This window comes from Excalfactoria chinensis, chromosome 1 (assembly GCF_039878825.1).
Source record: "Excalfactoria chinensis isolate bCotChi1 chromosome 1, bCotChi1.hap2, whole genome shotgun sequence".
NCBI lineage: Eukaryota > Metazoa > Chordata > Aves > Galliformes > Phasianidae > Excalfactoria > Excalfactoria chinensis.
The window spans coordinates 157,268,701-157,291,475 of record NC_092825.1 but is presented as its reverse complement, the minus strand read 5'-3'; the positions used below and the strand labels follow the sequence as shown (position 1 = coordinate 157,291,475).

Below are 22,775 nucleotides of genomic sequence, written 5' to 3'. Positions count from 1 at the left end.
TACAGCAGTCTTCCTTTGCCAGGGCATGAGCATCCTCAGCCACGCTTCCTATTGTAACACAGATGCCTGCAAACCAGCATGTTTGGAATTCTTTAGGAGGTCAGCTGACCACCAATTTCCTGGATGCGTTTGGCTTGTGATAGTTATCCTACCCTTGTAATTATTTTGTTTTTACACGGAATTATTTTTAGTCCTCATTTTGTCAACATACTGATGGTATTTTTAACTTTCAGCCCATTTCTGGCAGTTTTTTACCTGTGAATTAAGAAATACATCACTTCTCAAACAGTAAAATTCAGTTCAATTCTACAACATTAGCCCTAAAAGAAGAAGACTTCTTCAGAAGTCTTCAAAATGGTACTTGCCAAGATTGAACTACTTTAGCTGCATGATTCAAAATACTCCTTTCCCTGTTTTAAAAAGCAATTCTGCTCAATTCATACAGTTCAATACAAACGTTATGGAGCCAGCACTGTCTTAAACTCCATTCAGGAGCAATGCCTTGAATGCGCTTAGCTAAACAGTACTGGAGACACTATGGATGCTGGCTTTCAGCTTCCCACACTGTAGCTTAGAGGGCTCAGTGAGCTATATATGTTGAAGTTTACAAGGCATCAGCTCTCTTGCCCCTGTTATATGTTGTGGGAAGTACAAAGATTGCCCTGTAAAATAACATTTATATCAGTTCTTAATCCACCACCTCTCCTCCCTAATTCTTTTTTCCATTGACGGTGGGTGTTTTTTGAGGGTTCCTCAAAAAACAGGCTCCTTGTTTTGCTATATGCAGTGCTATATGCGCTGTTTAGCTTGTTTTTTCCCTCTTCCAGTGTTGAGTTGTTCTATTAGGGTAAGATGTTCACATGCTGTGCCCCAGCCCTTGCTGAGCTGCCTCCTCCCCTCCCCCCAACCCCATCAGCTTTAAAAAGAGGCTGGCACTTCCTTCCTCTTTTTCCATGTGATTCCGCATCTGCCAAGTTTTCTAATGTTTCTGTTGGTGACATCCACAAAAAGGGTATGAGGCAATCCAAGAGTTCCTGAGACATAGATAGATAGATAGAGAGAGAGCAGCAAATGGGCATGACAGCTTTTGAAATGATATCACATTCTTCTCGCATGTTAGTACTTTCAGGTACATTTACCATTTTGCAGTGATGTACTGCTTTTCAATGTAGCGGAAACTAGTGGAATGCAGTACATACTATAGAACCAGAGAAACAGAGAATCATTAAGGTTGGATAAGCCACTAAGATCATCTAGTCCAACTGTTGGCCTATCACCACCATGCCCACTAACCCTTTCCCTGCTGGTTTTTGCCAGGCTTCAATAAGAAACCTAGCAGAACTAGGAGTGTGCCTGTAGCTTTTTCCTCACTAGCTGCTCTTCCTTGCCTGAAAGTGGTCTGAAAAGCAGCATTTGTTTTTATACGTAACGGTATGAAATTACCATTTTATAGCTGGGAATTTGAAATACGCAGCGCTGGGTAACACAAAGACCAAGTTCAGACAACAGCTGCGCAGCCTGGCCAGCAGGGAAACCTATGTTTACACAATGTGAATCCACTGCACTATTTGCTGGCCAAGTCCAAATCTGTGTCTGAATCATGCCACCACAATATAAAAAGGCCGGCAGTGACTCCAGTGCTTCTGGAAGCTCATATTTTCAGCTGCAGCTCTGTTTTGTGTTGGTACTTCTGCTTATTCCTGTACGGCATAATCTGGACTCTGTGTCCTTTCTACTTCCTCGTGCTTTGCAATTTCTTAAGCTCCTATGCATAGTTTTCATATTTTTTTATGGGCAATCAGCAACTTCTAAGATCTCCAAAGAGAGCTCAGCTTTATTTTTAGCTTCAAGTGGTGACTAGGAACTGCAGTTTGAGCCCCCTAAGACTCAGAGCCTGGAAGATGCCTCAACCCTTGTACAACACAGAAGGATAACTACCTTCCTTAGCAATGTATCAGGTGCAATAAACACTCGCACATATACTCCCCCGAGAGGTGTGCGGGTTATCCTGCCGCCTGTATCCCGCATCCCCCCTCAGCCAGCACTCCTCATTCACACCCCATTGACATCTCTTTACGGGCAGGGCAATGTTTTGGGTTGTTTTCCCCCAAATTGTGCAGCAGGACCGGCATTCAGACCTCAGGGGAACTGGGTTGGTGCTGCTGGTTGCTCTGTGAGGGAAAAAAGAGCTCCGGGCCGACAGACCTTTTCGTTAACCGAAATCCTCACTGACAGGGATTTATTTCGCTTCATCCTCTCTTTTATTTCGGTCAACCTCGGCAACGAGAGGCAACAGGATTTTATTTGTTCCCTATTTTTCCACAGGTTCGCCTCCCTTCGTCCCCAGCAGCCCGCCGTGCACAGAGGCGGGCATTCCGCCCCTCAGCACCGCCCCTTCACCCGCGTCCCTCCCGCCCTTCGGAGGCCGGCAGGCGGGAGTGCGGGCCGGCCTCAGCGGGCTGAGCTGCTGGGAGCTGCGCGGAGCGAGTGAGGAGAGGGGCCTGGAGGGGGGATCGGGGGGACCGCCCGATCTCAGCGCCCCGTTTACTTCCAGGTGCGACGACAACGATGAACGTGTCGCCGTCATGTCTGTCCATGCAGTGGCTGGGAGCCTTCAGGCAGCGCGGCTCCGGAAAGGTGAGGAGGGGAGGCTGCGGGATGGAGAGTTTCAGATGGGGTTTGACCCCCAGCGTGGCTTTCGACTGGGCTAAATAACCGAGATCTTAAAAGCGGAGCTGAATTTTAACGCGTTCCCAATATTGAGGAGGTGGGAGGAAAGGCTCGACTGCTTCGTGTTATGGAGAATTTGGTTTACTGCATCTCATGCAGCTTCGTTGGCTGATTTCCTTCTGAGTGTTCCTTAATTACTTGTTGCTGTTCGGTAGTTCAATACTGACAGAGCTTTATTATCTGTGGCATAGCTGAAGTCGCAGCATCTCAGGAGAAGACATTCCCTTGACATCTAATCTAAATCTCCCTTCCTTTAGTTAGAAACCATTCCCCCTTGTCTACCCATGTAAGAAGTTGATTTCCCTCATGTTGATAAACTCCCTTTAAATATTGGAAGGCAACACTGGAAGAACTGTTCTGTCAAGTGTTATCAGTAATAGATGTATAAAGTCTGCCTGCACAATGTTTCCTCTCTTTTAGAGAGGAAAAATAAAGGCCCAACTGGATACCAAACAGTATATTTTTCTAAGTGCTGACACTAAATATTTGCAATTCAGCATGCTTGCTCTGAAGCGTTATTCTTCTGTTGAAAGAAAGGGAAATGCTTTGTGGTTTTGTAGTTTGGAAACTTCTGCTTTCCATGAGTCTGAGGGTATCTGGGCTAAATCTGACATCTGGATCACCTCACTCTCCCACAGGACCATGAAAAGGGAAACGTGGGCTGGCAGAGGGCAGCTACCTTTCTTGTGCCTTTCTCTTTGTATGGAATCACAGTGATCCTGTATGTGATCCTTTAGTCACTTCTGCATGGAGACATCTAACTGTGAGACAGTATGCCCTTCAGAACCCTCAGGGTCAGATTGAATAGGACCCTGAGCAGCTTGATCTAGTGGGTGGCTGCCCTGCCCACAGCAGGAGATTGGAACTGGATGGGCTTTAAGGTCCCTTCCAACCTTAGCCATTCTATGAAGGAAGAAGAGGTTAATGCATGACCCGTACAAAGAATATGCAGTTTTAGGCAGTTGACCTCTTGCTTTGATGGTCCAGGTGTACCTTGCTTGCTTATGGGGGTATTTTAGTGCATCTTCCCTCAGTACCCGTGCTAAACTGCTTACCCTGATTCAGCTCATGCTGGTTTGACAGTGTGATTGAATCTGGCTTAGAGGGTCAAAATGGAAATTGGAAATGGCGTGACCACACAAAGCGAAGTGCTTATCTGCTATAAATCTGCTCAATCTGTTTGAATGTGTTCACATTGTTTTTTTGCCATCTTAAACGGGCCGGCTGTATGCCAGGTCAAGTGTTGTCCTGTTGTGTCATCTGCTTTGTGCAACCATGTTGCTGACGTCAGCTCCATATAGTAACGTTATAACAAATTAGGCTGCAATGGGTGCGTGACCGCATTTGATGTCAGTTGATACTGCTGGGTGATCAGGCAGCTTGGAGGTCAGGGTTTCCTATACAGCTAAACTGGCCTTTCCTTCCAGCTGTACACTGCAGCTCCTTGACTTCCAGGTAGTGGTAATCTCTTCCAAGCAAGAAAACAGGTGAGAGAAACACGTCTCTCTTTAGAGACATGGTCTGCTTTATCTATCTTGTTATTTTATAATTATTAAAGCTCTAGTCATCACAGAATCACAGAATGGCAGGGTGGGAAGAGACTTTGTGAGTCTTCAGCCCATCTCCCCCCACCCAGCCATAGGCAGGGCCACCGACCTCCACATTTAATACTAGACCAGGCTGCCCAGGCCCCCATCCAACCTGGCCTTCAGGCTTGGACACTGAAATTCACTTGCCTTGTGAGGTAACATGCAAAATACAGAGTTAAGATGCCAGTGGTCTTTAACAGAGCATGCATTTGATGAGACTCCCAAGCAAGCAGCAGCCTTAGCTCTTTGTCCGCTGACGGTGAGGCTGAGGTGTCACTACCAGAGTACTGCTGTCCTATAACCAAGTTTTCTGTTTGTTCTTGTCCTAGTTAAGTGCTGAAAGCCTAAAGGTGGATTTTACCGAGTCGGCGTTTTCTTCAAATCTCTCGGTGAGGATTAGCTGTCTTGCTCCGACACCTCAAATTTCAGTCCTTTCAGGTACGCTCATTCATTCCAAGATGCCTCCTGGGGAACTGTACTGGTATTTGTAGTGCTGGTAAAATCTGTTGATCTTGGTGTGAGCTACACAACTGCAGCCTCGTTGGAGAAAGAACACTGCTAATTGGCTTTTAACATGGGACAACATCAAAGTGCATTGTAGGGTTCGGAAGGAATCGTTTCTTAGGTTTTTGTATTACCATAATTACTCACATGACTATCAGTTACGGAATGGAAATTGAGTTATTTTTCAAATTGGAACCAAGCTATTTCTGGAAGTAACGTAAGATGCGGTACTGGTGTTTTTTTTATCTGTTCTTTTTCTCCAGGCTTAGCAGTGCAGTAACCTGTGTTACAGTTTAAAAGCCTGCTTTTTCTTGAGTCGCCTAAGAACATTTGTTTAACAGATAGAGTCAGCACAGCTGTATGATTTATGCTCTGTGGTGCTGGGGAGTGAATAGGAAGGCTGTCAGGATGGCCTTTGCAGTAGGAGTGAAGAGCAGAATTGGAGACAGTGTAGACAGACTAAATGTTGTGTCTTGCATGGAAAAGTTTATAGCTCAGAATCATAGAATTACCCAGGTTGGAAAAGACCTTGAAGATCATCAAGTCCAACCACAGCCTAACCATAGTACCCTTACTAACATCCCTCTGCTAAATCATATCCCTGAGCACCACATCAGGGATAAGCCTCAGGTTACAGTATTCCTGTACAACTGAAATCCCTGATAATTACCAAAATTACGCTCTTTTTCTTTAAAAGATCAAAATATATTTGTTTGAAAATCAGCTGGCTTTTGTTTTCTCATTCCTGCCTTTAAACTATACCATGGTTGGCTGTGTTGTCAAGGTGCTTCCAGCACAGTCTGCTTTGCAAATGCAGTCAATAAAAAGCGCTGTTTTGCTGCTGTTTGTACAGGAGCTTTGTTCCTAGTGGCTGGTCTCAACCAATGTTAAAGTGTGGTGAACTAATTTTGACCTGGTTTCCTGAGGACAACTTTGCAGGAGCTCTTGCAGTACAGCTTGAAGACCACGTTCCTAACAGTTAATTTTTTCAGTTTCTTTCTTGAGGAGGGCTTGCTGTTTATAGACTTGCTTTTCCAGACTGCGTGTTTCGTTTTGGATCCCTTCATTACTAAACTTTCTTATCTAAGGAGCAGTTTGAGCACACGCTGCTTTCCAGGGGAGTTACTCATGGGGAGGTTTGTTGTTTTCTCTTAAGATATGCCCAAGGAGAACAACCTCTGGGCAAAGTCTGTAGTCTGTAAGCTTTACTGCTATTTTCACTAGTGGGGTTTAACATTCCTTGTGGTCTGAACTAACAGCCCTTTGCCCTGGAAATGAATCTCTTTGATTGTACCTATTCTTAGAATTTTACAACAGCCTTATCTTCCCCAAAGGAGACAGCTGTTAGCTTTGTTGTGATGAGGCTGATAGTTTCTTCTGAAGAACCTAGATTCCGTGTCCAGCCTCTCCATTCTGAGATGACTGCAGTTCCTATGGAGCTTTTTGTGGAAGGTATAGGATTCAGGTTCAGTTTATTCATTGCTATCTACTGATTGCAGCACGCCCTCCTACGTCGCACTTCTGCTGCCACTCAACACGGCTTTCCAGTTTTCTGTTGATCTCCAGTTTTGCAGTAGATCACGTAGGGCCGTGGCTCACAGAGGCATTCTAATGAGCTCACTGTGACAGAACTGATATCCTGTAAATGTTGCTGCTCCTGTGTAATGGACCAAAGGTTACTTTAGCCTTTGTGATGGAGGAGTGTCTGACTAAACTGAAACATGCAAGGACATGCCCTTTTATTTCTAGCTGTGCATGTCTTTTTCTTGTCATTGTACTGATCCTGCACTTGTCTTGCTGTAATGTGAATTTCTGTTTATTGGCAATAGAACCAAACAGTGGGTAGCAGGGCTCTAAGTTACCTAACTGTAGCTCATTGGGGCTTGCAGAGATAGTTTGTTTCTGAGCATGCTGACAATTGGCCGCCATTAAAGTCTTAGCTGATGTTTGTCTAGAAGAAGCATTCTTTACTGTTGGTTTATGACTTGGCCTTATCAGCAATAGAATTGCTTCCTGATTGCTTAAAGCAGAATCCTTCTTGAATGCACATAGTCATGTGTGCATTCAGTTCTTCCCTTTCTTCTCATTTTTTTGCTATTATCATCTCCTAACTATCTTTCTCTTTTTTCTTTTTTGAACAGATGAATATTCCAGGCCAGCTGTAATTGGACATGCCGGAAGTTTGGCATCGTACCCAGATAGTGCTGAAGCTATCAAAGACATCCTGGTGTCTGTTCTAAGTGCATCTGGTCTGAAGCCCTCTCTGCTGTCAGAGCACACCACCATGCAGGGAGCTGAGAACCCTGACAGTGATCTGGAGCGATGGGAGGAAAGCAGCAATGGGGAGAACGATGACGACACTGACAGTGATTCTGTACATCAGAGCACTGCCTGCACACAAACAGACGTTAGGTTTACACGGCACCGAGCCTGCTGGGACAATACAAACTGTGATTCCTCTAGACCTGCCCTGGATGCTTTCTTTCATCCATGTTATTCCGACAAGGATCCTGCTACTTCTTCCCTGAATGGCTTCACTCTTTCAGACATATCCCCTCTGAAGCGAGACTGCTTTACGCAAGTGACATTAACGGGAGGCACTGTCACTTCAGCTGTTGTGCATCCTGGAAAAGAATGCCAAAATCTTTTCCCTGAACAAGACTTGGCTTTAACAAGGCTTCCTCCGGATTCAACTGTCAGTAAGCCAACGGATCTATTTAAATACCCTGCTGCTTCAGAGCCTGCAAAAGTCAGCAGTGCTGACAGCAGTTCTCCCAGTGTGTTTTCCCAGTTGGAGCCATTCAATCAAACAGGTAACTTGACATTTCACACATCACTTTATTGTTTTGAGATTTCTGTGCTAGGAAAGGAAAGACGATGTAAATGAAACTGAAATTGGCCCTATTTACTGTGAATGCTAATGCTGTCATTCAAAACAGGGGGGAGGAAAGAAAGAGGAAGCTTCAAAATGAAGGAGGCAGTGAAACCAGGCATTCTGGCTTGCAGTGCTGCCTGTTGACTCAGACATGCTTCTTTGGTATGCAGCCTCCAGTATCACTGAACTGAGATCAATATAGAACATCCCGTGGATGAGACTTCCAATAGCTTCATCATTTCTTCACTGCTGCTTTTCTTCTGAAAGCAGGTAGCATAGATCTTAGTGGGCACAGCCTCCTCTCCCTGTGTTTGACATGAACTAGAAGGCAGGCAGTCCTGCAGTTCTGCTTTTACTTATTTTTTTGGAGGGAAGGAATTAACATCCATCCTTGGTTTGACTAAGGGACTTGTACAGGAGCTGGACTACTTTCACTCCTCTTCCCTTTCTCAGTTGAGCTGTCTCAAAGCCTCTCCAGATCCAGATCGGATTCTTTCTAACCCGTACTAGTTTCAGTCTGTATGGATGCCTGTTCTGCAGACTGATGGTTGCTAATGAGTGTTGGGCCTCCTTCTGTTCCTGCAGTGGTATGGAGCTCAACTTTACTAGATGCTGTGTCCCAAAAGGATGGTGCAACTGAAACCTTTTTTTTGGGGGGGCTGGAAAGAGGAGAAATGGGAAGAAGCAGTCAGCCTACCTTTGTGTTATATTGAAAAGCAAAGGCCTAGAACTGACTCTCTGTTAAGCTCTGTTTCCAAGGTCTGATGCTTCCTAGCTGTTTGCTGAAGGCACCTCTCAGGGCTCGAGTTGGCAGCGACACCTCAAATTCCTCTCTGAAGGAATGGGAGCCTTTAATATTCAGAGCTCTGTCATCCGGAACAGGCTGTTGTCAACTGTTAGGACGGCGGAGATGCTGGTTGTTTGCTTCCTCTGGGTATTTTGTTTGCTGACCCAGGCTGGGTATTTTGTTTGCTGACCCAGGCACAAAGCGTTTGAAGAGCGCTGGGTAGAAGCAGGGAGAAGGAAACCACACCCCATGCTGGGAGCTGGGTTCAGCCAGTCACACAGGTTTTGGGAGCTCGGTCTGGGAAACAGCCAAGGCTCCAAATGTCATCAGGGACCACAGGGCACGTGTATGAGAGTAAGTTGCATGTGACTCAGGTTTCTGGCACAAGTGGGACGTGTCATAGGTTTCTGTTGGATCAGTAATGCTCCTGCTTCACTGCAGAGGGAACATAGGAACACAGCAGCCAGGTGGCTGAAGAAGCGTGACCTTAGTTTTAGTAACTTATAATCCGCAGTGCTGTGAGACACTGTGCAGTAAGGCAGGCTCTGCATCAGTCCTAGGCTTCTGTTCAGTACAGATTTCATCTTTCATTGTCGCTTCCAGTTGTTTAAATAACTTCTGGGTGGTCCAGAATGGGTGGTGTTAGAGACTGTGAAGTGTGATGTGATTATATTTCCCCCCCCACACACACACACTATGATACTCAGGACAATGAGGACAGGAAATGGAATGACAAACTGTAAAAGAAGAAATGCTTAATTTGAGGGCAGGAATTTCACAGAAGGCATCTGCTGTTGGGCCTTCTTTTTGATTGCTGTTTCAAACTGGATGGTAGATCCTCACTTCTGTTTCTTATTGGAGAACAGGTGGGGGATGCTCAAGAAAATGATTTGAATCAAAATATATGTATACATATATATTTTTTTTTTTCAATGAGATTTAACAAGGTAGCTCCTTCTGCTGATCCTGTGAGACTCCTGCTAAAGCTTGTCCCATTTTCACACTTTTAAGGTCCATTCTCCAGCGGCCCCATGAGACCTGAAAAAGCTCCATGGTGCTAATGGAGAGCGTGTGACAGATTTGTTGAGGCTGCTGTGTCACAGGTATTTCAGGAGACTTGTTCCTGCATTTAACCATTGGGTACGCCAAGGTCATTTCCTTCTGTGGCTGTAAGCTCTCCTTCCACAGCCTTAGCAGCCTCCGGGCATTGAATGGTGCTCAGAGACAGAAGCCAACCACGTCACTTTGAATCAGACCCAGAGTGAATCCTGATGTTGGATGCACTGGACTCCTTCCCTGTAGTCTGCCCGTGCTGCTGAAATACAGGGCTAGCACAAAACACTCTCCCCATGCCTTTGACTGGGAAGTGGCTTTGCCTTGCACAGTTCCTGTGCTGCTCACTTGGTTGTTGCATGACTCCAGAGGTCTACTGCAATTCTCTGTCACATCCTCTGTTTGCCACAGAGCTTCTGGGAATGGGAGTAAAACTTTTCACAGTAGTAACTGTTCAAGCTAAGTGTCACAGTACAACTTGATCCCAGGAGAACCTGTCTGTAGTGATGTATTCTGTGTTTTTAAGTGCTTTTACAAAATATGCATTCCTTAGCATGGGTCTTTATCTAGTTTTCTGCCTGCTTTTATACTGGTCATCCCAACCACATTGCCTCAGCATGGACATGGCATCCTCCTCCATAGAGAAGTGAGGGAAGCGGAGTAATTTCTACTGGTAAATCTCTTGAGCAAAATGTAAATCTCATTATGCTTCCTGTTGAGATTCCCCATTCTTAATTCCCCAACTCTTGATTTTACCCTAACTTACATTCCTGGGCAGCTTAAGTAACATGTGACATGCTGTAACTCTTCCATGGTTTCAGTGAGACATGGATGTTCCTTTTTTTCCCCCCTATTTCTGTATAGCACCAGTCATCATGTGGTACAGAACGTCATTTTCATGTAAAACAGAAGTAAGTTGTATTTAAAATTATGAAACCAGAATTGTTTTTCTGCCTTATACTCTTAAAAGATGGAAGAGGGGTGAATAAGGTAAACAGGAGAGAAAGCTCCATTAGGTTTCACAGTTACATATCTAAATCATATGTAAAGATAAATAATATTTTCCTTTCCTTATTTCTGCTTGTTTTTAATTAGGAGGATGTTTCTTATCTCAACTGATAAGAATATAGGAAAAGGGCCACCACAGTGATATCTAGTTTCAACTGCCCTGCTATGTGCAGGGTTGCCAGCCACCAGACCAGGCTGCCCAGAGCCACATCCAGCCTGGCCTTGAATGCCTCCAGGGATGGGGCATCCACAGCCTCCTTGGGCAACCTGTTCCAGTGTGTCACCACCTTCTGTGTGAAAAACTTTCTCCTAATCTCTAACCTAAACCTCCCCTGTCTCAGTTTAAAACCATCACTATCCACCCTCATAAACAGCTGTTCCCCCTCCTGTTTATATGCTCCTTTCAAGCACTCAAGGGAGCATATCCTTCAAGGAAGGATATGGTAACATGAAGACAAAATTTCTTCCAAACTGCTGTAGCTGCACAAGACCAGCAGTGATTGAATGAGTCCTGTAAGTCTGGACAAAGATTCATCAGATATTGGTAACTTATTATTACTGAAAAAGTTCTTGTTATACCCACAGGTTCTGCTTCCATTTTGAATGTAAGTGCTGTACCCGTGAATCGTACGTTGCAGGACATCTTTGTGCTTCCAGAAGATGTGGAGAAGGTGAGAACAGCAAAAAATATATTATAATAATGATATTTTCCATTTCTATAGGTATGAAATCAGATGGCATGAAGCATTTCTCAGTAGCTGCTGTCAGCTGCTGTCATCTCTGTAGGGACTGTACTGTCCAGTTGACCTTAGTTATCAGAAAGTTCTTTTTTTCCTAATCTTTACAAATTCTGCATTTTCCCTCTTCTTCCCGTTGTGAGTCCACCTACAGACCTAAAATACCCGTATCTTCATTTGGGTTTTCCTCTTGGTCCATCACAATTGAGTTTTTTTCCATTATTTTAAAACGATAGACATATTTTAGAACTGTTTGTTCCACCATTTTCACAGAATCACAGAAGGGTTGAGGTTGGAAGTGGCCTCTGGAGGTCATCTGCACTGACCAACCTGTTTAGGAAGGGCCAAGAAATATAGAATCATAGAATTACCAAGGTTGGAAAAGACCTCTAAGATCATCCGGTTCAACCATCCACCTAGCACCAATATGTTTTTCCCAATGAAATTTCACAAGGACAAAGTCGATTTGCTCTACCATGACTTTAAAGTAACTATCCAACTTTAGGTTGGATATTAGGAAGAACTTTACAGAAAGGGTAGTAGTTAGGTATTGGAATAGGGTCCCCAGGAAGGTGGTTGAATCGCCATCCCTGGATGTGTTTAAGAGCCGTTTGGATGTGGTACTCAGGGATATGATTTAGCAGAGGGTTTTTAGAGATAGGCTACTGGTTAGGCTGCGGTTGGACTTGATGGTCTTCAAGGTCTTTTCCAACCTGGGTAATTCTATGATTCTGTGATTCTATGATTCTATACTAGTGCATGTCACAGTAGAATTTTTCAGAGACACATGCATACAGGTGGGATTTACACATGATTTTACCATCAGGTGGTGTGAAGAGCCTATTTTCTCTGTCTTTCCTTACGAAGAACATGAGTGGTTACTTTAAAAGAATAATAAAATGAATAACTGTAACTGCAACATCTGCATTAGTTTAAGCTTGGCAGCCCATTTGAACCTATAAACTAAGATAAAGGTGACAAGATAGAGCTGTAGCACTTAACTCTGTGTGGTAAATAAGTTCTTGATCTTTTCCTATGTTTCCCATTTCCAATTTTGGGAAAAGAGAGGTTAATACGTGTAATTAATTGTAGTGTAATTCTAGCTTTAGCCTAGTAAAGCTGATTTTCCTGGACAATAGATATGTGTTTAATCCCATGTCCTGGGCCCAAGAAATACTGATATTTGTGTGTAGCATGGATTTCACTGGCGTGGTAAGTTCTGCATTTGATTTGAAGCTCTCTGTGCCCCTAAGGTGCATTTAAAGGAGAGAGGGTAAAAGGGAAAAACAAGCAAATGAAAAAGAGGTTTGCAAGCTAAGTTTTACATGTTGCTTTTGCAAAAGGTACTTTGGAAAGGAGGTGGTGTATTTCTCTACCCGCAGTGTGGTTACCAACACCAAAATAATTTGCTCTGTCACCAGGAGACCAGGGAGCAGATTGAAAAACCCGCTAAGGTACACAGAGTGTCAGGAAGGCTGAGTGTTGTAATCCTGTGCCAGGAGGGATGTGGGCCAAGTGATGTAGGAAGACATCCCACTGTGATGTGAGTGGGAGGGAAGGGAAATGAGAAGGTGTCACAGCTGAGCTCCTTCCCAAGGTGACGGACCCTAGCAGCAGGAAGAGCTGAAAGCTGATAGTCCTGCTGTGTATAGGAGCACCAGAATCTGTATTGCTTCACAATTGTTCTCAGATAAACTCCTGACTGCTTCTGTCAGCAAGACATGCTGGTATGCTGTGCTCTTCCTCTAGCCTGGGGTTAACCAATGTGTGCAGCAGCTTTTGGATCTTCAGAACGGCCTCTTTGCCTCCTAAAAGGAAAAAGTGCATTCATTGCTTTCCTTTGTTAATGGCATGTCCAGAGATTCACTGAAAGTTGACTCTGGAGAACTAAGCAAGTGATATTAATCACCACTAAGTGAAAGCTAGAAGTTTCTTTAAACACCTAGAGACTTCTGAGATTAATGTGGATGATAAGAAAGGATTTGGCTCAGGACAGTAAGAATGCAGTGGAGATGTCTGCTGTGCTCTATAAGATTGAGGGTATTTTTAAGCGCCAGTGCCTTTCTTCATGCTTGTAGGTGCTGCCATAAATACTGACACAAGTGGTAGAATTTCCTGATCTTAAGTCACTCCAAGAAAACTTGAACTATTCTGCACACGGAATCTCTACCTTTAGGTACCAGCGCGGGAACTAAGAGGTTTGATTTTGAACAGTGCAGGTACACACAGTAGAGGGGAGAGAGAGAGGGGGTATGCTGAGCTTCCATACCACCCATCAGATCTGAGAACCTGCAGTCCGTCTTATAGCCTATCCCTTCTGGCCTCATCCACATTAGCATGAATGCAAAACTGCTTGTACTCAACTGGCAATGATACCATGACTTGAAATTATATGCTGTTAAATAGGATTAACATTTGTATATTAAAAAAGGCAGCGTAACTAGAAGCCCAAAGATGCGTACATATTCATCAGTTAGGCATGTAATTAAGTTCCTTTGTATCTAAAGATGGGCAAGATAAAAGTAAATTGTGTATTTTAATCGAGGGTGAGACAATTATCTGGGCAGTTGCCTTTAGAGTATTGTCTCCAAATTGGCCTTGGGGTGGTTTTTTGAGTGTGTGAATGAAAGGTGAAATAGTCGTACATTTTCATTTCTTGAATAGAAAAAGCATGTAGAAAATGACACATTTAATGTCCCCTTAGGTGAATATTGAATGTACAGCATACTAATGAGTGTTCCTATCTTGTGTCCAGGAGAATGCCCACTTCTTTGTTGCGGATATGATTATAGCATCCTTGGAAAAGATGAAATGTAATATCCTAAGCCAGCAAGCAGAGTCTTGGGGTATGGATGAAACGAGCGGGTCAGATGGCAGCTATCACACTGATTCAGAGTTATCTTCTTATCCCGGAGAAAAGAAGTCTGATTCTTCTGTTGCCTCCACAGACAGCGGTTATGAAGGCAAGTTACTTCATCTGTAATGCAGCCTTTTCTGGCAGCCATTGCTGTGTATTCTTGTGCAAGAAAACACCAAATGAACTTGGGTACTGCTTGCAACCGTATCTCCTTGTCAGCTTTTTTGAGCCTCTCCATACTTAAATCCTCATTTTCAGGATTTGAAGCATAGCTTTTTCATCCTGTGCTGAATTCTGCAGTTTGCAGATCAGGCCATGCAATTGGTTTGAGTGAAATTGCCCTGAGTATTCATGTACATTTAGTTTGAATCAGGTTAATAAGTGTTCCTGGCACTGTAATGCTTGTGTCAGCACATGCATTTTTAAGTAGATTTAAATCTCTTGAGTAATACAAGTATTAAGAGGCGTAACTTAAGCCTAGATGACAGGATGAAAATGAATGGTGTGTGCTTGGAGAGGCTGCTGTTAAAACTTGTATTTTAGTTTCTAGAAGCTTCTCCCTAAGAAACCAGGAAACATGCTATGTGACAAGCTCCCAGGACTTCACTCTGTGTGTCTCAAAGTCTTGCAGATAAAGGCTGTGTGCTAAAAGTTTAGGGAAGCAAAGAAAAGTGAAGAGCATAATTGCAGCTACTCTGTAGATGCTGGATAGCTTTATTGGTGCCTTCTTTGTTCTGGTCAGGCTGTGCCATGCTGATGGGCAGCTCCTCAGTACCACTGCATCACGAGGCTACTGGACTTCCTTGCCCCAGTGACTCAGAGGATGAATATGTCATCATTGGTAAGACTTTAATTGCAGAAACAGCTTTATTGTTCAGATGAGTATGTTGCATCACTTGGAAAATTTATTGACCTTAGTAAGTGCAGAGATTGAATGGCAAAATGGAAAGAGCCGTGTAGACATGAGTCTTGGTAGAAAACATGCAGAAACCCCTGGGTGGTGCAGGATTTCCTTTCTGCAAATGAAATATCTTTGTTGGTCTGATGGATTACAGCTATGCTTAAAGCAAATTAATTTGGGTGAACAAATGAGAAACTCGCATTTAATTTACAGCCTCAGCCAACTGTAGCAGCGTCGTTTGGGAGAATTTAGGACAGTATATTATATGTTTAACTAGAAAATTATTAGGCTTTAGGCAGCTCTACCTCTGATCTTGGACTAGAGCAGATTATCACTATGCCTTTAGTTGCCAGTGCTCTGCTCTTCTTCAGAGAACCTGATGTTTCTCTGCTTACCTTCTGGTTTTCACATATACAGAAATATGAACCCTTACAAGTGGCCTGAGCCATGTTTAACCTCCATCTTATTTTCTCCTGTTAACAGATGATTATTATTTTTATTTATGTCTTAACTCTGCAGAAAATCAGGCTCCTCGTGCCTTTTTTTACAGCCTTAGGTTATTTCCCACATCTAACAAGGGTGTTGTAAGGATGAATGTATTAGAGACTGACACCTGTATTAAAACACAAGATGGATAGATATAAAACAGTGCTGAGTAACAGAAGCTTTGTTTCATGGATAATTTGATCAAGTTTTCTCCTTTACCACAGAACTTGAACACCTTGAAAATCTGTCTGTGACCTCAAATGAAAGGTAATGCTTTGCATTTTCATGTAACAGCCTTTGCCATTTAAGCCCGATGCAGTGGCACTACCTTTTCTGCTGGGTCTGGTGACTCTTCTCGATGGGTTGGGGAAAGGTGTGGGAGTGGAAAATTTGGTACTCACCAAGGAAGGGGAAGGAATGCTGCTTGACAACAAATGTTTATGTGGTACTTGGCTTCACAGAGCATTCATCAGTTCCTGGAGTCTTGCTAGAGGGCGGTGTCTGCGGATCTTCTAGGGCCTGGGTGTATCAAAGCAAGGGAATAGGAATGAAGGGATGAAAGACAGCTCTTCGGGGATGCAGAAGAAGCAGTGAAGCTGTTGATGTCATGCTGCCATTTTTCACTGTCTTTATTGCTTAACTTTCAGGTCGTCTTCTGAACCAGGCAGCAATTCTGCTGAAGCAACGGCTCAGGAGTTGTGCAGAGCTTTCAGAAAACAGTGGTTGCAAACAGAATCTGCAGTGCAACTGTCTGGCTGCCTGAGCTCATCTAAACAGAGAGTGAGTCTGAGCCGAGAACAGCGGGCTCTTTATTCTGTTCCTCAAGTAACTATCTCACTGCAGTTCTCTCCCTGTTACGGATAGTGGGAAACCCTTCTGTTGGGACTGATGTGAAGGAATTTAAGTGTGGGAATTGCATGCAGGTCAAAATCAAAGTTTAAAATCCAGAAGCACAAAGGGAGAAGACTTCTATCATTTAACATGTCTGGGTATGAACGTATGGCTGTTCATCTTCATGAGTTTGTTTTACCCAATAGTCTGTGAAAGAAGAGATTCCAAGAGAGCTTGAATCCAGTTTGAATCTGGCTGAAGAAATAAAGCTGCTGTCTAAATTAAGAGGATCTTCTGGCTGGTCCCCACCAAGATCTCAGATTATATTTAGCATTCACCCTTCAGTCAAGTAAGTCTAATTAAGTGAGTACTATCAGTATAGTGATGGAGGATTGTCTGAAACATGCTGAAATTAATGGAAGGAGCCTTTAATAGAAGCTAAGATTAGAGCTATTGCATGGGACAGCTTTCTGCAGTGTCTGTCAACAGCTTTGGAAAGCAGATGGCATATGTTTCCCCTCTGTTGGCACGCCTTGATTAACACAGTGTGTGCACTTTTACACGAAGGGTATGGAGCACGGTCCTGTGGGGAGGGGCTAAGGGATTGGGATGGTTCAGTCTGGAGAAGGGAAAGCTTAGAGGAGACCTCATTGTTCCCTACAACTCCCTGGAGAGGAGGTTATGGTGAGGTGGGGTTCAGCCTCTGCTCCCAGGTAACAGCGGTAGGATGAGAGGTGATGGCCTCAAGTTGCACTGGGGGACATTCAGGTTGGGTATTAGGAAGAATTTCTTCTCAGAAAAGAGTGGTAAGGCATTGGCACAGGCTGCCCGGGAAGGAGGCGGTGAAGTCACCGTCCCTGGAGGTGCTCAAGGAAAGGGTAACTGTCCAAGGAAGGGAAAACTGTCTCTAATGCTGGGGAAAATGATAACAAAACTGCATTTTATAGTGGAAGGCATAACCATTTATCTCTGTATGCAGGAGAGATGCAGTGGTAGCTGCCCAGAACTTTACGTGTGTTGGTTGTGGAACCCCAATAGAAAGCAGTAAGTATTATCAAAAGAGAAAAGAAAAAAATATACTCGTAAGTGATAATCAAGCTGTAATACTTATCAACATAGATATAGCACAGTTGTAGAATATGTCTGAGCTAGAAGGAAAATCTCACTGCTGGCCGTGCCTACGATAAAAAGGGGTGTTGTAGCCCATTACCACTGCTCAGCATTTCATATTGTGGACAGAATACAGTACTTGATACTTGATGTCCTTGTGAGACACAGTTAAAATCAGTGACAGTCAACAACAAAACAGAGAAAGCTACAAACAATTGAGCCTTGAGGCTGGAAAATACTATTTCAACATTTTACAGCAGTTTCAGAAATTATTTCTCTCTTAATCTTGATCACAAAATCCTACTTGTCTGAGGTGTATTTGTGGTAGTTTTTGAGAACTGCTAGACAACGTGGTGATTTTTCAGGTCTGGTAACCAGACCTTATGTAAGAAATCCTTGAAATGGCTTTCAGGACCACTTGGAAGGGTCTGGGTCAGTTGACAAAGAGCAGTATTTGTGATGGCCTGTAAAATATGAAGATTCTGTGACAGCACGTGAACTTGAGCAAGCACGAGATGCTGAGAGAGCTAAGAAAGAAAGGCTTTGAGTGGAAAAAAACAATTACAGAGATGTAACACCGAGATCAGTGTGTCTTTCTGTTCGGTGGAAGTATTTTGCTACTCTTCTTTTTGGTTCTGAATTTGTGATATTTCGGTGGTGTTTGTGTTTTGTTGTGTAAAGTAACAGTGGGTTCTCTAAGACTTCATGGCGATGAATATGGTAAGCTCAGTTTGATAGATGCTGAAGTGAGGAAAACCTTCTCTTCTAATGGAAAACATGAACCTCATGAACGTGTTTACCACAACAGCTCCCCCACTTTGAAAATAAATAAAGACAAGGAAATTCCTTGCCCTTCTCTCCATTAGATAGGAGTTATTTAGACAGAACCGGTGTACCATCAAGAGGTACGTTCCCTAAATATTCACAGTGTCATTGCTACCTGTGTCCCTGCAGAGTATATCAGGAGACTCCGCTATTGTGACTACCTGGGGAAGTACTTTTGTGACTGTTGCCACAGTTATGCTCAGTCTGCAATTCCTGCCCGAATCCTCATGAAGTGGGACTTCAAGAAATACTACGTATGCAACTTCTCTAAACACCTCCTGGACAGTATCTGGCAGCAACCGATTTTCAATGTGTCCTCTATTAACAAAGCCCTCTATACGAAATCTAAGGAAATGGACAGGGTGAGGGTAAGTGGCGGATTTTCTTACGTTTTTGAAGTTGTGGATCTGAGACTTTTTGGGAAGGACTCTTCAGAGCCAGTTGTCCTTGCTGTGCGTGGGGGAAGGGGACAGAGTTGTCCTTTCTACACTAACACTTGTCTCATCACCACTTCTGGGACTTGCCCTCTCTCTCCACAGATAATGAGGGAGCAGGGAGAAGATTGCAGTCTATGCCAGAAGTTTCATTTCTTCCCATCTACAGGAGGCATTTCCTTAATTGATTTTAGTTCACTGAATAGCTGCAGTAAATATTTACTTCTGCTTGGCAACTGAATATTGGACAGTTCTGGAGGTTTTGAATGACTCCTTAATTTTACGAGTCATTATTAAAACACCCTTAACTCTTCTGAAGGTTGCACTTCCTACAAGGAGGGCTGCTCTGCTGAAGTTCCAAGCTGCTTTCTTATCTTGCACCTTGGTGAGCTGATGTGGAGTGGTTGGCATCACCAAGAATTGTTTCTCTTGTCAGCGAATAAAAGTAGTCTCAGCATTCCTTGTCCCTTCATGCATTAGAAAATCCACTTGTTAAAGTTTGTGCTGAGTGTGAAATTGCTTCTTTCCAATTATGAACAATACACTCACGAGTTTCTGACTGTTTTTTCTCACTTAAAAGTGATACTCTTTCATTTACAAATGTTTTTTTTTTTTCTTCTTCTTCTTTTCATCTTTTAGGAGACACAAGAACAGCTTTTTCATTTAAAAAAGCTATTGAAAACCTGCAGGTTTGGTGAAAGGTACGGGCCATGATTATGAGTGAAAAGTAGCTTATAAACCACACATATATCTGGTATATCTTGTAGTCTTCTTCTCTAGAGACATTTGAGTGCAATTTTCAATGAGCTAATCTGATAATCAGTGAAAAATCTGGTAACAGAACTTCCTCCCATTGCACTGCAAATGTTGAGTGAAGAGCAGCATTTTAAGTGGTAGCTTTTGTATGTCTTTGGTTGTCATTAGCTCCTAAAAGGCCAGATATTATCTACCTCTCTGAGATGTTGTATTGAAAAACCAACAAGCAAACAAAGAAGATCATTAAGTGTTAATTAAGATTCCTTCTAGAAATTTGTCATACGCTCAGTTCAGTTTGTTGCATCCAAATATGAAAATGAAAGTAGTAACCCAATGTGATAAATGCTAGAATATGAGGAGGCATAAAGCTCATCTTGCTTATTGCTGCAACCTGAAGATCTTTGGCGTAGGCCTTCCCAAACTAAGGGCATAAACAGTGGTTAGACACGTGAGTGATGAAATCACAGCAGAATTGCTGACATCAATAAAAACAGCCATGAACAAAATAAGACTTAAAAGTAAGTTCTGTTATCGCTTCGATGTGGATTTCTTTAAGAAGGTCATCAGTTATATATTGTTCATCAAAATGAAATAATAGATACTTTAATGTCTTTCTTCTGCACAACGCTGTGATTCCATTATGGAAATAAGCATGAAGATCTTCACTGCACCTTCTGTAATGGCCATATGTGGGATGTAATAGTTATACGTTCAGTGTGAGGAAGGACAGATCCCTTTCTACTTTACTTGAAGATTTCTGGGCTAACTGCACATTGCAGTGCCTGAGGAGTGCACACTTAAAGTAGACATTTTATTCTAAATCCTAAACCCTCAGTTTTTGTTAATGTGAGCTAAGATTGGGAGGGGAGGAGGTAGTATTTAGCAGGAATCTGCTTTGTGTGATCCCTGAGTGACTGGAGAAGTGAAAGAGGCTTATTTTTAAGACATGCTTGAAAGACATCTTTTGTAAATAGACGTGGATTTTTTGGGGGGGTTTCTTTGCAGTGTACTGAAAGAATTTGAACGGGTTCCCAGCCATCTGACGGAGGAGCTGCATCTCTTCTCATTGGATGATCTGGTGAAGATCAAACGAGGCCAGTTACTGCCCCTTCTTAAAGACATTCTGAAGAGCTCCACCTCTCACGTTGATGGCTGTGAGGTAAGGAAGGGTTGGTACCCTTGGGTCCTTGGTGTGAGGAATAGCCCTGTTGACGTCCCCAAGTAATTTTTCTCTTGGATTAAACTTAAAAAGTAAACCAGCTTTCTTTCCACTCCTGTAGCTCTGTCAAGCAAAAGGATTTATCTGTGAATTCTGTCAGAGTGCAGATCTGCTCTTTGCATTTCAGATTTCCAAATGCAAAAGGTGCACAGGTACGTTCTGAAGCAAACACTTTTCCTCCTTCTTTGTGTAAAGCTGTTCCAACTGTTACTGTAGGACAAGACTGAGAACTTGCATGTATATTTGAGAACTCTTAATAGTGTGTGTATTTGAAAACCAGCCTGTGGCGGCTGTCTTGTACCAGTAAATTCAGAGAGTAAAAACAGGGACTTGTCTGATCATAATTACAGTTGCTGTGGGAGGCTGGATCAGTGCTGTTCTGCTGCTATATCACATTTCACCAACATTCACTGTAAATCCTGGGAATCTTACCAAAACAGTTGGTCGTAGTTGTTACAGTGGTTATTGTTGCTCTGGTTTTATGCTGCTTCTGTTTACTTTTACACTTGGGTGAACCAGGCAGAACATTCTTAAAGGAACGTAGCTACTGATTGATTATTTTCTTTCCCTGAACGTTAAACTGCTTGTGTTTATAAACAGAGTGCAAAGCGTGCTTTCACAAAGCCTGTTTCAAGGCTGGAGGCTGCCCCAAATGTCTGCGGATCGCAGCTCGGAGGACGCTTTCAGAAACTCCATCACAGGTGCCTCTGTGAAACTGGATTCCTCTGATGATTGCTCAAAGCCAAGTCTTCAGGTGCATGACTGAGTATTGAATGATGTTGTTTTAGACATTACTATTTTAAATGCATGTTTCCTTTAGGGGAAAAAAAAAAAAAAGAAAGGAACCAAAAAAAAAAGGCCTTTAATACCATCCCTGAAAACTCTCCCTTAAGGAGTTTCGTCTTAACTGGTGACAGAAAGCCTGGATGTTAATTCCGGGAGCAGCATTTTGTTGCTGTTTTGTTCTTATATGTAAGATCTTTAATATTGTATTCCTTCCGTGTAAAAATGATTCTTCTCTGTAATTATGCAAATAATGTATAGATAGTAAACGAGTCTTGGAAATCCTTACCTGTGTCAGATTTTGGAAGTAGAAAAAGTGGTAAAAAATGAAGTCATTTTCATGTAAGATTTTACTATATAAGAAGCTCGTCTGCAAGCTCTATGTAGAAGCTGATCTGAAGTTCTCTTCTGGCAAACACTTGATGTGAACTATGGATTGTAAGTTTGTATTTTAAACTGACTTACAGCAGCTTGTGGTGGGTTTACACCTGCTGGCTGCCAGGTACCCTCCCCACTGCTCGGTCACACTCCTCAACAGGACAGAAAGAGGAAGTAGGATGGAAAATCTCATGGGCCAAGATAAAGACAGGCAGCTCCTTTAACAATTAATGTCATGGTCAAAACAGATTGAACTTAGAATCAATGTTACGTATTGCCAATTAAAAATTGAGTAGGAGGGTGAGAAACAACTTACCCTTGTTTTTCCCAGGTTAACATTACCCAATTCTTCCCTCTTCTCCTCTCATCCTAAGCAGTGCAGGGGAATAAGGGCACAGGTCATGCCATAACAGCAGAAAACCTCTGTTCCTTTCTCCTCACACTTTCCCCTCACACGGGATACAATCCTTCACAAACTGCTCCAACAGTGGGGCTTTCTCACAGACTGCAGTTCTTCAGGCTAAACCTGCTTCTGCATGGGCTTGCCACAGGACATGTCCACTGTCTCTACCACAGTCCTGTCCAGAGAAGCCTCGGATCTTGCAAGCATGTACTTAAAGCTGTGCTCTCTCCACGAAGATGCCCTTAATATTTTGAACATATCATGTTCATTTTGCATTTTGTTCTTCCTCTCCCTGCCTTCTGGCTCCAGTATTTTGTAAGGAAAAGGACAGCTGTCTGTAACCAGGCTCTATTTAAGTCTACCTCTGTGCTAATACTCACAGTATGTGAAGTAGTGGACTTGCCAACTGTTCCTCTTAGCTCTTTTTTTCTGTGGCCCAAAACAGACCAACTACTTACTGCTCAAGCAAGATTATCATCTCTTACTCAGCATCACCAAAGGGATATTGA

General features: G+C 43.1%; 1 protein-coding gene across 1 annotated transcript; it reads left to right on the top strand.

The window, feature by feature from the left end:
* The first annotated feature begins 2,410 nt into the window (after positions 1-2,410).
* RUBCNL (rubicon like autophagy enhancer) lies at positions 2,411-21,878 on the top strand. Its single transcript, XM_072339218.1, has 15 exons — positions 2,411-2,637; positions 4,649-4,757; positions 6,965-7,636; positions 11,132-11,217; positions 14,039-14,246; positions 14,883-14,981; positions 15,752-15,794; positions 16,175-16,307; positions 16,565-16,707; positions 17,338-17,402; positions 18,423-18,661; positions 19,367-19,428; positions 20,489-20,642; positions 20,764-20,854; positions 21,303-21,878. Exons 1-15 carry the CDS (start codon positions 2,569-2,571, stop codon positions 21,413-21,415), a joined length of 2,286 nt encoding a protein of 761 aa, XP_072195319.1. The 5' UTR covers positions 2,411-2,568; the 3' UTR covers positions 21,416-21,878.
* Positions 21,879-22,775: the final 897 nt, after the last annotated feature.